General features: G+C 51.9%; 1 protein-coding gene across 2 annotated transcripts in view; it reads right to left on the reverse strand.

Annotated features, from left to right (window-relative positions):
• The window catches only part of USP32 (ubiquitin specific peptidase 32), a 1,504,025-nt gene that overhangs the window by 489,946 nt on the left and 999,535 nt on the right, over positions 1-14,544 (reverse strand). For both annotated transcript variants that reach the window (XM_086954917.1, XM_086954918.1), the window contains exon 20: positions 9,056-9,194. In XM_086954917.1, coding sequence (XP_086811043.1) covers positions 9,056-9,194 — 139 coding nt within the window. The remainder of the gene's footprint in view (positions 1-9,055; positions 9,195-14,544) is intronic.

The raw sequence follows: 14,544 nt of genomic DNA on the forward strand, positions 1-14,544 counted from the left end.
ATCTTCTTTAGTCTTCTTCTTCCAATACCTTCTCCAACTTCAAATCTTTTCAGTACTTTCTCCAAAAATGTCTGGAGCCCAACGGGAACGATCCAGACCGCGGAAAAAAAAAAATCCGAAGATGGCGCCCAAGAGTGGGAGCTTCCGCAGGAAGCATGCCGACGTCACCGGAAGTGCACCCGAGGAGGTGTGACGCCGACACCCAAAAGGGCTACGAAAAAAAAACCAAAGAAAAGACTACGAATCCGGACCCAACCACAAGACCGCGGAATAATGCACAGCATAGTGAATCCAGAAAGATTCACGCTGCAAAACATGGGTCGCCCGGGGCCGGGCGGTGGCGTCTGGCCACGTTCCTATGTACAGATGAACCTGGCCTGGACCAGGTGCCCAAAAGAACGTCGGTCAAGGCCTCATTAAACGGCAGCAGAGGCTCAGTTGAGCATGTCGGCGGTTTAAGGACCTCTGTGAGGAGGTTAGTCCTCACGGCCGCGACAGGGAGCTCAAGGCCCAAGGCCTTGGCAGCCCTCGTCAACACCACGCTGTAGGTTGCCCCCTCCTCCGTAGCCACGCTAGGAGGTGAGACAAAGCCAGTGTCTGGGGAAGTGTCCAGACGACTGGCATCCCCAAGGTCTCCTGCCCAGCCCTCCTGAGACGGACACTCCCTGGTCAGAGGGTCTTCAGACCCCTCCCAATCCTCCTCATCACCCATCTCCCGATACTCAGGGTCGTTAATCAATGGGGCCGGTTCATAGAAGTGGAAATCTCCAAACGGCGTTGGATGCGGCGCCGGACGCCGCTGGACCTTCCTCTGGCTCTGGATCGTCACCGGTGGACCTTACGACTCCCCCCGGCGTCGGTCCGGCTGGTGCCGCCGCCGGCGCAGTCTTCGGGCGGCGCCGCCCCCGATTGCTGACGCTCAGCAGCTTGAGAGAAGACGGAGTGGTTCGGCCGTCAGATCGGGCGGTATAGGGGTGAAGTGGCGGGTGAACTGTGCCTCTGGGTAACCATGTGGCGCACCTGAAGATTACCTGTGATATGGCCTAAACGTGGGTTTCTGATCTCCTAGAGGGTCCTCACCGCGTGAGGCATTCTCCGAGCCTATTCCTGCATAGAAAAACGGTGTATGCGGGGCGCCTCGCCGCTGCTCTCCTACGTGTGCAGCATCGGGGGCCTGCTACACATGGCCTAGGACCCAAGTGACCTCATTTGCATTTGAAGGGCTCGGCCGCCACTCCGGGCGGCGGCGTAGGACGTGCCATCCCTGCGTTGAGGCCCGCGGGGCGGTGAGGTGAGGCCCTGTTGGAGGGGGGAGGTATCCGCTGCATCAACGGGCAGCGGGCCGGAGGGGGCCTTCCTCCCCCCACCCCCATCAGCATCGGGACATAGGATACCTGCAGCTTTCACTCCCGCTGTTACTAGAAGAGTGGTGAATCACGCGCTCTCCGGACCGGGGCCTGCCATCTGCCGGGGAGCAGTGCCGTCTTATGTGCGATCACCCAGAGTGATGAGGAGCCTCGGCTGCGCTAGCTGGATGGAGGACTGCTGAAGAGGATCTCCACCGCTTAGTCGCTCCTTCTCCTTGTAGTCCCCATGTACGCGTGTCTCTACGACTAGGGCCCCCCTGGGTAGGTTGCCTCTGGCCCCTGTTAATTTCTGGGGCCCTCTCAGCTCTGCTGTTTGCGGGGGTTGTAGTCTCATTGCTGATTAATCCCTGGCTGTGATTCAGTCTGCCGCAGGCGATAGCGGCCGCCCACCCCGGGTCCCTCTCATGGACTGGGGCCCCTGGACTCCCCATGCACTGTGGGCCCTACTTGCAGGGGGGCTGGCTGCGGTTCTGTGGACTCTCTAGGTGAGGTTATCATCGGTGCCTTGTGGAGGACTGCTGGGAGTGTGGCGGCTGTGCCGGTGCAGCATCCTTGGGTGCCTTGAACCGGTGGTGGACACATGCAGTGGCCTGCCCGATTACTGTTTGCTCGGTTGGGTTTGAAGCAGCTGCTGCTGCGGGGTCCCGCTGGCGGTTGGTGGCGAGCCTGCCACGAGCTCCTGTGCCTGGAAGTAGAGGTAAGGAGTGGGGCGCAAGGGGCCAGGGTTTGGGTGGAGGTTTTGGCCGTCAATCGGGCGGCAGGCGGGTGTGGGGTCACCCCGTCTCCTCCCCCACACTCCTTGCGCACTTCCTACGTCCTGCGGTTGCGGCGATCTGACCTGACTGGACCGGGCGCTGCCCAGTGACGCACAGCGGCGGTTGTCAGTTATAACCCCCTGTGCAGCTGTAACTCATCGGATGAGCACTTGGCGCGAGCTGGAGTGGGGGCCGGCCTGGGAGTCGTTGAGATCCTGTTCCTCATTGGGGTCAGAGCATGGGCAGAACGCATAGATCCGCGAAGGTCCCCACCACCCAGACCAAAATGGACCACTTCACCACCCTGGCGGAGGGGGGGGGATCTCCTGGGGGTGCGGCGGGACAGGGTGCTCCTCTGTCCGATGAACTGGCCGCCATCCTCCAGGCGATCCATGCATCCCAGACCTCGGTGGAGGGCAAAATCGCCGAGGTAAGGGTGGACATGACTCATTAGGTAGGACCTCCGTAACGCAAATGCCAGGATTAAAGAAACTGAGCCTAGGATCTCCTCGGTGGGGGATGATGTGCAGCAACTTAAGGGACAGGTGGCACGTCTTCAGTTACACACACAGGAGTTGCCTGGTGGGCTTTCCGGTGGGAGCTGAGCAGGGGCGAGCAGTGGACTTCCGGGAGCGATGGTTGCGATCGTGGGTCCCTGAGGGGGCTCTCTCCCCTTGGTTTGCGATTGAACGGGCCCATCAGTCCTTGGCCCCCAAGCCCTGCCGGGTGCTCCTTCTCGCCTGCTTGTCATGCGGGTCCTTAACTTCAAAGATCGTGACAGCATCCTGGCTGAGGCCCGCAAGCAACAATGGCTCCTGTATGAAAACTGCACCATCATGATCTTTCCGGATTATACCCGTGAGGTTCAGGGTCAGAGGTGCTCCTTCGGAGAGGTCAAGCAAAAGTTGAGGGCACTCAATATTCAATAACCGCTCCTCTTCCCAGCTCGCCTGTGGGTGATATTTGGGCACAAGGCTCTGTTCTTTGACAATCCGACAGAGGCTTGGGCCTGGGCGACGGAAGAATGGCCTCTGCCGGTTGAGGGCCGAGCCATGGACGAGAGAGAGGAGGGGGCGGTCCAGGTCGATCCGCTACCTCTGAACCTCGGTCTCCCCGTAATCGTTCCCGAAGGCCCGATCGGACTTTCCGCCGGGTCACACACGACAGTCCACCCAGGCTGAGGAAGGAGCATCCAATGGGAGGCGCTCGGGTTCACCTGGCCGGCAGGACGATGGAGGTGAAGCTCCCCGGCACCCCGTGGCTGACCTTCCAGACACAGACCTCTCCTGTAGCCCGACGCTGCTGAAAGACCCTGCATGAGCCGTTCTCTGCCCGCCGGGCCTTGCTCCGCAGACGGAGGCGGCATGCTGTCCCTGATCTGTTCCCAAATTCCTGTTGATGGTTATCATTAAGCATCTGCTCATGAGGAGGGGTCCTCCACGATTCCCGATTCCCAGGCGTTTTAGTTTGGTTGTTCACCCGGTATACTGGGTGCTGTTGTTGATTGGGGGGGGGGGGACGACAGATGCTTCTGTTCCTGAAGTGTAGGGTGGGGGGTGAGGGGTGGGTTTGGGATGGTTTAGTCCAGTATGTTGTTTTGTTGTGTTTTGTTCTCTATTTCAGCCATCACGGATTGATACGAATCATGGGTGGGGCGGGCGGTGTGTTCCCGTACTATGTGCGCACATGCACCACCATGGGCGTTCCAGCACCGCTGTACGCTCCATGCCACACTCTCCGCCCAGACCAAGACCAAACTACCATGACAGATAACACCTCCCTTAAAGGATCCCTCCACACCATGTCGTGGAATGTCAACGGTCTGTTGGACTGTCACAAAAGTACAGCGGTTTTAAGATATGCACAACGTCTCCACATAGACATCCTCATGATCCAAGAAACTCACCTTTTGGGTAACTGCCGTCCCTTCCTGGCTCGGTATGGCTATGACAGGGTATATCATTCCGGCTTCTCCAGAGGCTCCCGCGGGGTGGCGATCCTTCTAAGGCAGACATTGCCCTTTGTTCTTTCTCAAGTGGTGCACGACCCCCAGGGCTCGTTTGTGGCGGTATGTGGGACATTGTCTGCTACGCCAATAACTCTCTTGTCGATATATTTCCCTCCCTCCTTGCTGGCGACCACTCTGGCACACACAGCTTCCGTCCTATACGACATGCCTGCAGGCAGCATGATCATTGCGGGTGATTTTAACGCAGTCTTAGCTCCAGCCCTTGAAACATCAGGGCCCCCCCCCTTGACGGCCCGGATGGCGAACGCGAAATACTTACGGAGGTGGTCTGAGTCCCTGGGGCTTTGCGATGCGTGGCGCACGTGGCACCCACATACTGTCCAATTCACGCACACATCTGCGGCACATCACACACAGGCCCGCATAGACGTGATGTTTGTCCCCGCGCTTGACTGTTCGATGATAGTAGATGTTCGTATCCTCCCCAGGGGCATTTCTGACCACTCCCGATAACTCTTAGTTCTGGGGCTCACCCCCCTGCAGCCCGCCAAACATGGAGGATGAATGCCTGGTTCCGACAGGACAAAGAGTTTAAGAAAGAGGTTGGGAGGGAACTTAGCCGTTACTTCGACAGCAACCAGGGGTTGGTGGCATCCCCGGGCTTCCTGAGGGAGGCGTGGAAGGCGACTGTTAGGGGCTTTGCAAAACGGCAGCTTAAACTCCGGAGGCAAGCGCAGCTGCAGGAAATTACTGCCAAAGAAGCGCAGGCGCTTCGTTTGGAACAGCTTTTATCCACATCGGATGACGCCTCTCAGGCTCGTCAGCTGGCCCTTATAAGGGGCGACATCAAGCAATTGTCCTTGGATGCGGCCAAGCTCCTCTGGCGGTCCTCGGTGGCCAGAGTCTACGGCTGGGGGGACAAGAACGGGACGATACTGCACAGGCTGGCCACATACCCAAGGGCGAACCGTATCATTCCAGAGGAGGTGGACGCAAATGAAGTGGTGCATCGGGATCCCATGGCTATGGCAAATAATTTTGCCGTGTACTATCGGGAATTGTACACGGCACGGGACCCCGGGCTGACCGTCGCTGCGCTCCTTGACCGGGGTGGGGTGCACCTTCCCATGTTGGAACAGGAGGCCCAGAAGTACCTGGAGCGCCCCACCTCCTCACAAGAGATTGAGGAGGCAGTCAACCTGGTCTCACCGGGTAAGACCCCGGGGCCGGAGGGTTTACCACAGGAATATTATGCGGCCTAAAGAGACACCCTGATCCCCCACCTCGCAAACTTGTTTAAAGAAGCTGTGGACCAAGGATCATTTCCACCAGAAACGGACATCCCCACCATCGTGGTCATCCCAAAATCCCAGCCTCCCTCCCAAATATGTGCTGAATACCGCCTCATATCCCTCCTTAATACCGAAATCAAGCTCTACGCCACCATTCTGGCCCAGCGCCTACAACCCTATTTAGCCTCATTGGTACACCCGGAACCGTGCAGCTTCATGCTGCAGCGGGGGACCTGCCACTGCCTCCGAAGATTGCAGTCAGCCCTGGCACACCGGCCCCTGATTACCCCTTACTTGGCACTCCTGTCCATAGACTTTGAAAAAGCCTTCGATTCCATGGACTGGGGGTACCTACAGGGTATGTTGACCGAGATGGAATTTGGGCCCCTCTTTTGTTCTCTGGTCCGAGTACTCTGCGCCCGCCCGAGAGCAAGAGTCCTGGTCAACGGGGTGCTATCGGAAGCCTTTCCCATTGCCCGGGGCACTAGACAGGGTTGTCCCCTTTCTCCTTTACTATTTGCCCTGGCGATGGAACCCTTAGCGTCCCTGGTGCGGGCTGAGGATCCCCTCCGCGGTTGGGAGTGGCCGCATACGGACACGGACATGATCGCGTTGTACGCGGATGACGTGCTGGTCTTCCTGTCCAACCCCGCCTCCTCCGGGTCACAGTGCCTCAAAATCTTGCAGGACTTCGAGCGGGCATCAGGACTGCGGCTTAACCCCGGAAAGTCTGTGCTAGTCCCCTTGCATCTTTCTAGAGAGTGCTTTGAGTGGCAGTCCACCATTCTGATTCGGAGGCTGTCCTTTAAGTATCTGGGGATCTGGATCACCCTTCTGCCCGAACTGGGCTGGTCCCTCAACGTGGCCCCCTTAGTTAAGAAGGCTAAAGAGGATCTCCTCAAATAGAGGGGGCTGCCCCTGAACCCCCTGGGAGAGTAGCTCTTTTTAAAATGATGATCCTCCCCAGGTTCCTCCACGTCCTCCAGAACACCCCCTTCTGGTATTCCAAGGTCTGGTTCAAGGAGCTGGACACTCGGGGGGTAGGGTTCCCGAATTTATTGCACTCTAGTTAATAACACCCCCACATCACTGAACAAGTTGAGGGATCAATGGGTGGTATGGGTGGGCCCCCTAGACGATGCGGACTGGCTCGATGCCGTTATGGCCCCAGAACAGTTACTGTCTCCGCCAAACTCAAGTTGATCCAATTATACTATCTACACGCTGCGTTTCTCACCCCCCTGCTCCTGCAGCGAGCAGGTTTGCGCCCAGATGCGGCATGCGCGCGATGCATTCACGTCCCGGCCGATTTCCTCCACATGGTTTTGTCATGCCCCCGCTTGGAGCCGTTCTGGGGTTTCATTGAGGGAGAGTTAACGGAGATTCTTGGTTGGGATGTTCCTCATGACCCGCGTCACTCACTGCTGGGTGTCACTGACGGGCTGGATGGGACCAGATCTGATAAGTTGTTTTAAAATACAGCAATGATGGTGGCCAAGCGGGACATTGCGGCGGCCTGGCTAAGCCCTGATCCTCCTACCCTGGAGAAGTGGCGCAGAGGGGTGGACTGGTGTGCGACCCAAGAGAAAGCCATGTATATAGTGAAGGGGCGTGCCAAGAAACATAGTAGAGTGTGTGGAAAGTGGCTGGGAGCTGTGGAGGGTCCCGATGACTGGACTCCAGCATCTGCTAGGGGTTATGTTTTTCCTTTTTAGAGGGTCCGTGATTAGGGAGTACAGCGACAATCTGAATAAACCCATATCTGTGATTTACTTGCATTGGCTGATCTGTTCTTCTTTGTTTTTTAAAATCAATAAAATTTGCTTATCAAAATAAATACCAGAAACGCAAACCTCTTCACATATGGAAAGTGTTTAGCATCAACACCTTCCTATAAAGGCCAAGCTTCATTAAATATGCTCCTACAGACACTAGTATTGCTTATTCCTGTCTCAGTGATACATATGTTTCGCTGATCTTGGACTTTAACTGTTACCTCGGATTAAAGCTAGTGATGGCCCCTCTATTTCGCTCTAAAGTACACCTTCAATAGAGCATTAACACAAAGCAGTAGGAGCTTTAGGTCTAATAATACTGTCATATGGAAACGCATAAACAGGTTGCCCTTGTGTGTGGCACACAAAGGAACCTGAAGAAAACAAAAATGCATGAGGATTGTGTAATGCTCCAAATACCCAGGAGAGATAGTATAATCATAAGCATACTTCACTATTCACTGTTTTGACTTTTTGACTACACATCTCTAACAACCCCGTTAGATCTCCTGTCAACACATTTAATCAAACAACTTCCATGAACCTGTAAGACCCCTCGTTTACCTAGCAAGTTTCCATGTACATCTAAAATTTTCAAGGAAACCTAAGATATGTGCTGATTGGAACACTATTCCTCACTTTGAATTATGCACATCACTGACATTTCCAGGAAACAGATGCACATTGAGGATTTATCAGGTGAATAAACATCTATTCTAAGTGAGCTCATACCGAATTTGTAGGTTTCAGAGGGACTTTACATTCTTTAAGATTCCTTTTGTTTCATTCCTTTGTGCCCATTTCATTCCCACACTACCTAATATGCTTTGCTGGCACTCCCTTGTGACTACCTTCATAGAAGACAGAGGAACTGACCATGGTTTCCCTGCTGGCAAATGCTTCTTCAGATGTGTCTGTAGTATGGTACCTGCAGAAAATGTACCTGCATGGAATGTTTAGTGGTGGACATGCTGCCTACACTTTATAATGTGAGATACAGGACAATTATTTTCACCACAAATCTATAGAAAAACAAAGTCATGCATGGATGACTATTAATAGCTACAAAACACTCACCCTAAAAACCTATTTCAGCTTGGGGAATGCACGATCCATAAAAGAAAGATTTCTCAAACACCGACTAGGAAAGTTGCCATCCATCCTATGTCTACCACCATGGAAGAAGGGGAAAGCTACAACTAACTGTTTTCTATGCAAAAAGGGAATAGAGGACATGGCACACTTGATTTGCACCTGTATGCATTTAAAGCGAGAAAGGATCAGATTATTCAAATCAGAATTCAATGCCCGTGGGATGCGCACATGCCAGCAAGTAGTAATAGCATGCTTCAACTCCAATGATCTGCAACTAAATTGCAAATTAGTGAAGTTATTAACCATTGTAGACAATAAAATGGAAGAAGCAAGGACCTTGGGGACCCTCACGGTCAGCGGGAAAGGAAGAACTGTGGATCCCAAGGCCAATTAGAACAAGACGTTTCTATTACCTTTTACCAGTCAAATTCACATTTTTAACCTTCAACGTTTTACTTATTTATAAAAATGTATCTGAGTATGACATTTGAGCTTTTTATAAAGAATTTGCAAAAGGTCTCCATTAATCAACTAACTTCTAGAGTAAAACACGAGGTCCTGTATTAGAAAGCTTATTCAAATCTTTCAGTTAAAGTTTCACTATAAAGGCGGCAACTACTATAAAGATTTCCTTTCATAATCTTTCCTGAATCACTATCCAAGCGTAGGTCAAGGCAAGCTTTTTGACCTTTTTTGTTTGAAGTGTGAAGTTTCAGAGTAGCCAAGCCACTGTTTCAGGGATAAATCAGCACATTTATCATCATCCGCTAATCTTAAAAAAACACATAGCCCTCTCGATTACCTGTTAAGTTCATAAAGATGTCTTCCAGAGATGAAATACTGTGTCAGTGGTTGTGTGTTACTCACACACTGGATGCTAGAGTTCATGAAGCAGGTGTTGCCCAGGTTACTGAGACCAGTTGCACCCTTTTCTGTTGGGACTAGAACACAAAAACACACATTTAAGTACATCTGTAAGTATACATTTGCCTATAATAACCTTCCTAAATAAAATAGACGAATATGTTACTTACCTTTGGGAACACTTTATCTGTAAGAGACATATTAGTTATGGATTCCTTACCTTAGACTTACCCCAGGTGTCAGATTGGAGCCGGAGAATTTTCTTCAGCAGTACCCCTGTGCGTCGGTAGGTGGCGTCGGTCGACTCCGCGTTCGTCGTTGGCGTTTGATCACCAGAATGACGATGCGGTGTCTCCTTAGACGCTACCCCTGTGCGCTGATGTCAGTTCTTTACACGACATTCCACGCCAGAAGCCTAGAGCCATGCAAGACACTGACCACCGGTGCACAAAACTAGGGCCCTGAAAGGATGTCCCTTACCCTAGAAGTCAGTTTGCAGAACGGGGAGGATGGGCGGGGCGGTAAGGAATCCATAACTAATATATGTGTCTTACAGATATATTGTTATCAAAGGTAAGTAACTTGTTCCTCTGAAAGTTATGGATTGCTTACCTTAAAATAGATACCCCAGCAATACCAACCCCGTAGGTGAGTCTGAGTACTAAGTTCACACCAGCAAGTCCTGGAGAACTGAACGGCCAAAGAAGCCGCCTCTACAGACTTGGCTGTCCAGGCAGTAATGTTTGGTGAACGTGTGCAATGAAGCCCACGTGCCTGCCTGGCAGATGTCATGAAGGGGAACTCCACGTCCCAAAGCAGTATTGCCACGTTCTTCGATCAAAAGATAGCCAGGATACAGGCCAGTCTGCGGACCACATGTCTCAGCGAGAGTCCCTTACACCCTGTGCACCTCTCTCTGCCATCACCAGGACTTTCTTTTTTGAGGAGTTTATTTGGCCCTCTAAGGATGACACATTAGCAATTGTTAAATCCCTGAAATCAGGCTCACCCACCGACCCTTGTCCAGCTTGGGTTCTCGGGGGGATGGCAGAGGTGGTTAGTCAGGAGATTACTCAAATCATCAGTCTATCCTTCAGATCAGCTACTGTTCCGGTTGACTGGAAGCCGGCCAAACTCCTGCCTCTGCTAAAAAAGGTTGGCCTAGTCCATCGCTACCAGCTAACTATCGTCCCATCTCACTTTTACCAGCGATGGCCAAGGTCTGTGAAAAAATGGCCTTTCGGCAACTAAATGCTTTTGTTGTAACATCTCAGGCTCTCCATCCTGCCCAGTCCGGATTCCGTGCTGCTCATAGCACGGAATCGGCTCTGGTTGAAGTTTCCGAGGCCATTAGGGACTGTTTGGACAATGGCGGCAGAGCGGCTCTAATATTATTGGACCTCTCTGCCGCGTTCGACACGGTTCCCCATCAGCTGCTAGTGTCACGTCTGGCAGCCATTGGTGTCACAGGCTTGGCCTTTGAGTGGCTTAGCTCCTTCCTTGCATCTCGGTCACAGCAGGTCTGGCTACCCCCTTTTTCATCTTCAGCCAAACCTCTTTCAACGGGGGTCCCTCAGGGGTCAACGCTGAGCCCGTTGTTATTTAATGTTTATCTGACCCCCTGATCACTTTGGCTGAACAACTGGGAGAAAAAATAATCGCCTATGTCGATGATACACAGCTGCTGTTCACTTGGCCTGGCGATGACCTGGACACAGGTAGGATTCAGGCCTGTCTGTCCTCTGTTTTCAACTGGTTGGCTTTCGCCCAGTTGAAATGCAATGAGGACAAAACTGAAATTCTTCTCTATGGTCAGTTTCCTCCTCGGTTCAGAGAATTGCTATGGCCGGCTGGTTTTCCACTGCCCAGCTCTGTGAACATCCCAGCCAAGAATCTGGGGGTATGGTTTGGAGAAGATCTCTCGTTTGAGACCCACATTAAGAAGCTGATCTGCGGGTGCTTTGGCACCCTCAAGGCTCTGCGGAAATTTTTGCCCTTTCTTCCTAATTCTGCGAGAGAGACAGTGGCGAGAGCACTGATCCTCTCGTGCCTTGATTATACCAATGCCTTGCTGATCGGCTCTCCGGCCTATTTGGTTGGACGTCTCCAGATAATTCAAAATGCGACAGCCCGGCTCTTATTCAACATCTCCAGCCGAACGAGTGTTCGACTCCACTTGCGTAGCCTGCATTGGCCCCCAGTGTCACAGCGCATTATCTTTAAGACACTCACCTTTGCACATAAAGTCATTTATGGCCAAGGTCCAGCTAATCTGAGGAAACGCTTTACTTTCTATCTTCCCAAGCGGCCACTGCACTCCGCCTCTCAGTATTTACTGGCGGTTCCACGGTTCCAGCGCTCTTGGCTTGGGGGCCAGTCAATTGCTGTTAAAGCCGCCACTTTGTGGAATGCCCTGCCTTTGATTCTTTGGGCTAATCCGAATTTCAGTCTTTTTAAGAAAGCATTAAAAACTCATTTGTTTAAACTTGCATTCTAAAGTTTCTCATTTGTCTGGCCTCTAGCATCTCTCACCCCGCGCCAGGATACTCATGTAGTAATTGAGCGTGCTACAAAACCGCATATAACAGATGTCGCCCTGGTGGAGTGGGCATGCAGCAAACTGGAGGTTCCTTTTTCACTAAAGAATAACTAATTTTGATGCAAAGAACGACCTATCGAGAGATTGTTCACTTTTACACGGCCGACCTTTCTTGGCGTCCACGTAGCCAACAAAGAGCTGATCATCCACCCGGAATTATTTTGTGCGATCCAGATAGAATGAAAGCGCACATTTTGGATCCAGACGGTGAAGCTTCTCCCCTTTAGAAGGATGCGGGGGCAGGAAGAAGGTGGGCAAAGTGATGGTGTGTCCTATGTGGAAAGAGGTAACCACTTTGGGAAGAAAAGAAGGTTGAGTTTGAAGGACAACCTTGTCCGGATGAATAGCCAGGAAAAGGGGTTTGGAAGAAAGAGCCTGAAGCTCACTCACCCTGTGAGCAGAGGTGATGGAAAACATAAAGGCAGTTTTGAGTGTCAAATGTTTGAGAGGACAGTTATGTAGCAGCTCGAAAGGAGCTCACATAAGGTAGGTCAGAATAAGATTCAAGTCCCACTGGGGCATTACGAAAGGAATAGGAGGAAACATGTTAGTAATGCCCTTAAGAAAACGATTTACAATAAGGTTGATACAAGGTTGATCTGGAAGGTGAAGTAAGGCTGAAATAGACAAAAGATAGCCCTTAAGAGTGCCCAGAGAAGAGTCCTCCTTGGCCAAGGAAAAAATGAAAAGTAGAATCTCTGAAAGAGGGGCAGAAAGTGATCCACAGCCTTTGCTGTGCACCATGCCACAAATATGTCCAATCTACACGCATATACTGTTTTGTTGGAGGGATGCCTGGCTGCCAAGATAACATTACAGACTTCGGGAGGAAGGTTGAAAGCTGTAAACTGTCACCGCTCACTCTCCACGCAAGGAGGTGGAGGCTGGACAGGTTCGGGTGGAGGACCGTCCTCTGCTGCTGCGACAGAAGATCCTTCTGAAGAGGCAGTCTGATTGGAGGATAGATGGCCATGTTCAAGAGCTCGGGATACCAGATCCTTCGTGCCCAGTCCGGAGCCACAAGAATGACTTGGGCCCGGACGCACTTGATCTTCTTCAGCACTCTGAGTAGAAGTGGTAGAGGCCGAATGACGTATAGTAGACCGCAACTCCACTTGTGACGAAAAGCATCGCAGAGCGAGTGCCGCCTTGGAAATATCAACACTCAGAACTGCTGAGCGAAGTTGGCCTTCGTGATCCATCATGCACCGGTGACTGAGTTTGTCTGCCCTGGTGTTCAGAGAACCTGCAAGGGGTTTAACCACCAGGGACGTGCCCTGACGTTCCAGCCACATATAAAGGCTAAGAGCCTCTTGACATAGGGTCCACGCCCAAACCCCATCCCGCGCTGTTTGTTGCAGTACTACATTTCGGCCTTCAAAGAGCATGTCCAAAAATGTTGATTGGACATCACCCGAGAAGCTAGTGGACCACAGCCGAGCATAGCGTTGCAGGGCAACCAATGTTGAAATTGTCCTGCCTAGCAAGTCGACTGGGTCCAGTCCACATCGTATGGCGAACTTGGCTGCATCTCTCCCTTCGGTAACAACACGGGTGAGTACGGCCCGGGTCACCTCCGGGCACTGTGGCAGCACCAGAATGGGAGTAACGGCCCAAGTAACATGTGTGTTCATTGACTGCAGTCCAAAGCTGGCGGAAGAAAACATCTTCTTCCCAAAATGTTCCAGCTTATTGGATTCCCTATCAGGTGGAGTAGTAGGGAAGGTGTCCTTGGAAGTCAAGGCTTGGACCACCAAGCTCTCGGAGGTAGGGTGTTGGGAGAGGAAAATGGGGTCGCCCGGGGCCCGGCGGTGGCGTCGGGCAATCATCCTATCCACAGGAGCCCCTGTGCTGGGCTTGGACCAAGTGCCCTAGAAGGATGTCCGTGAGGGTCTCATTGAACAGCAGCAGGGGCTCCAAAGAGGCAGCTGCCGGTTGACGCACCTCGGACAGGAGGTTAGTCCTAACGGGGAAGTCCTCAGCTGCCCAATGCAACAAATGAGTTACTTACCTTCGGTAACGATGTATCTGGCAAAAACACATTCCAGCCGCATATTCTTTAACGTAAAATATCCCCAGGCAGCAGTACCTCTGCGCTCCAGGGGATGGAGTCGCACGGCTCTGTCCTGACGTCGTCCATGGATATGACATCAATAGAGACGTGGAAGTTCCTCATGCCGCGCTGACGTCAGTTTTCTACTGTGAAGCTTTTCTGCACCAAAACGCAGTGCCACTACCAAAACTGGAAGAGTGTGGGAAGAATGTGCTAAAAAAGATGAACAATCTTCGAAACAACAATGACAAGAAATCATAGCATGATGAGACACATCACCATGGATATCAGTGAAAGAGTACTTATACTGTTAGGGACTGAAGGGGGAGAGCAGAGTACTCGCCCCTAGAAACAGTGTAGCAGAAGCAAAGAGCCAGGCCCTCCTATGAGGCAAAATGGCATTGGAGATGAATGTCATGGCAAACGATAAGCAGTCTGCAATCACAGAATATAACTGTAAGGGTAACAGAACTGGAACAACACGACTCCTCGTAATTGATCACATGTCTGTAACAACAGAGAATGTGCCATCATACACCACATAATTGACCTATTGACTGTAGCACAGTCAAATAGATCCCAAACTAATTGACATCAACATAGTCAAGGAGACCCCAAGTAATGGTTAGAAAATAGAAGAGGGTGGAAGGGAGGGTAGAAGAACATGATCAAGCCCCACACTGGAAGAACCAGGGTGGAGGATGGTGGAAAGGCATTGGAACCCACCACCCAATTAAGAGAACGGGTTGAGAAGCAACAGATAAAACAGCAAGAG

The sequence above is a fragment of the Lissotriton vulgaris genome, chromosome 2_1, assembly GCF_964263255.1.
Source record: "Lissotriton vulgaris chromosome 2_1, aLisVul1.2, whole genome shotgun sequence".
Taxonomy (NCBI): Eukaryota; Metazoa; Chordata; class Amphibia; order Caudata; family Salamandridae; genus Lissotriton; species Lissotriton vulgaris.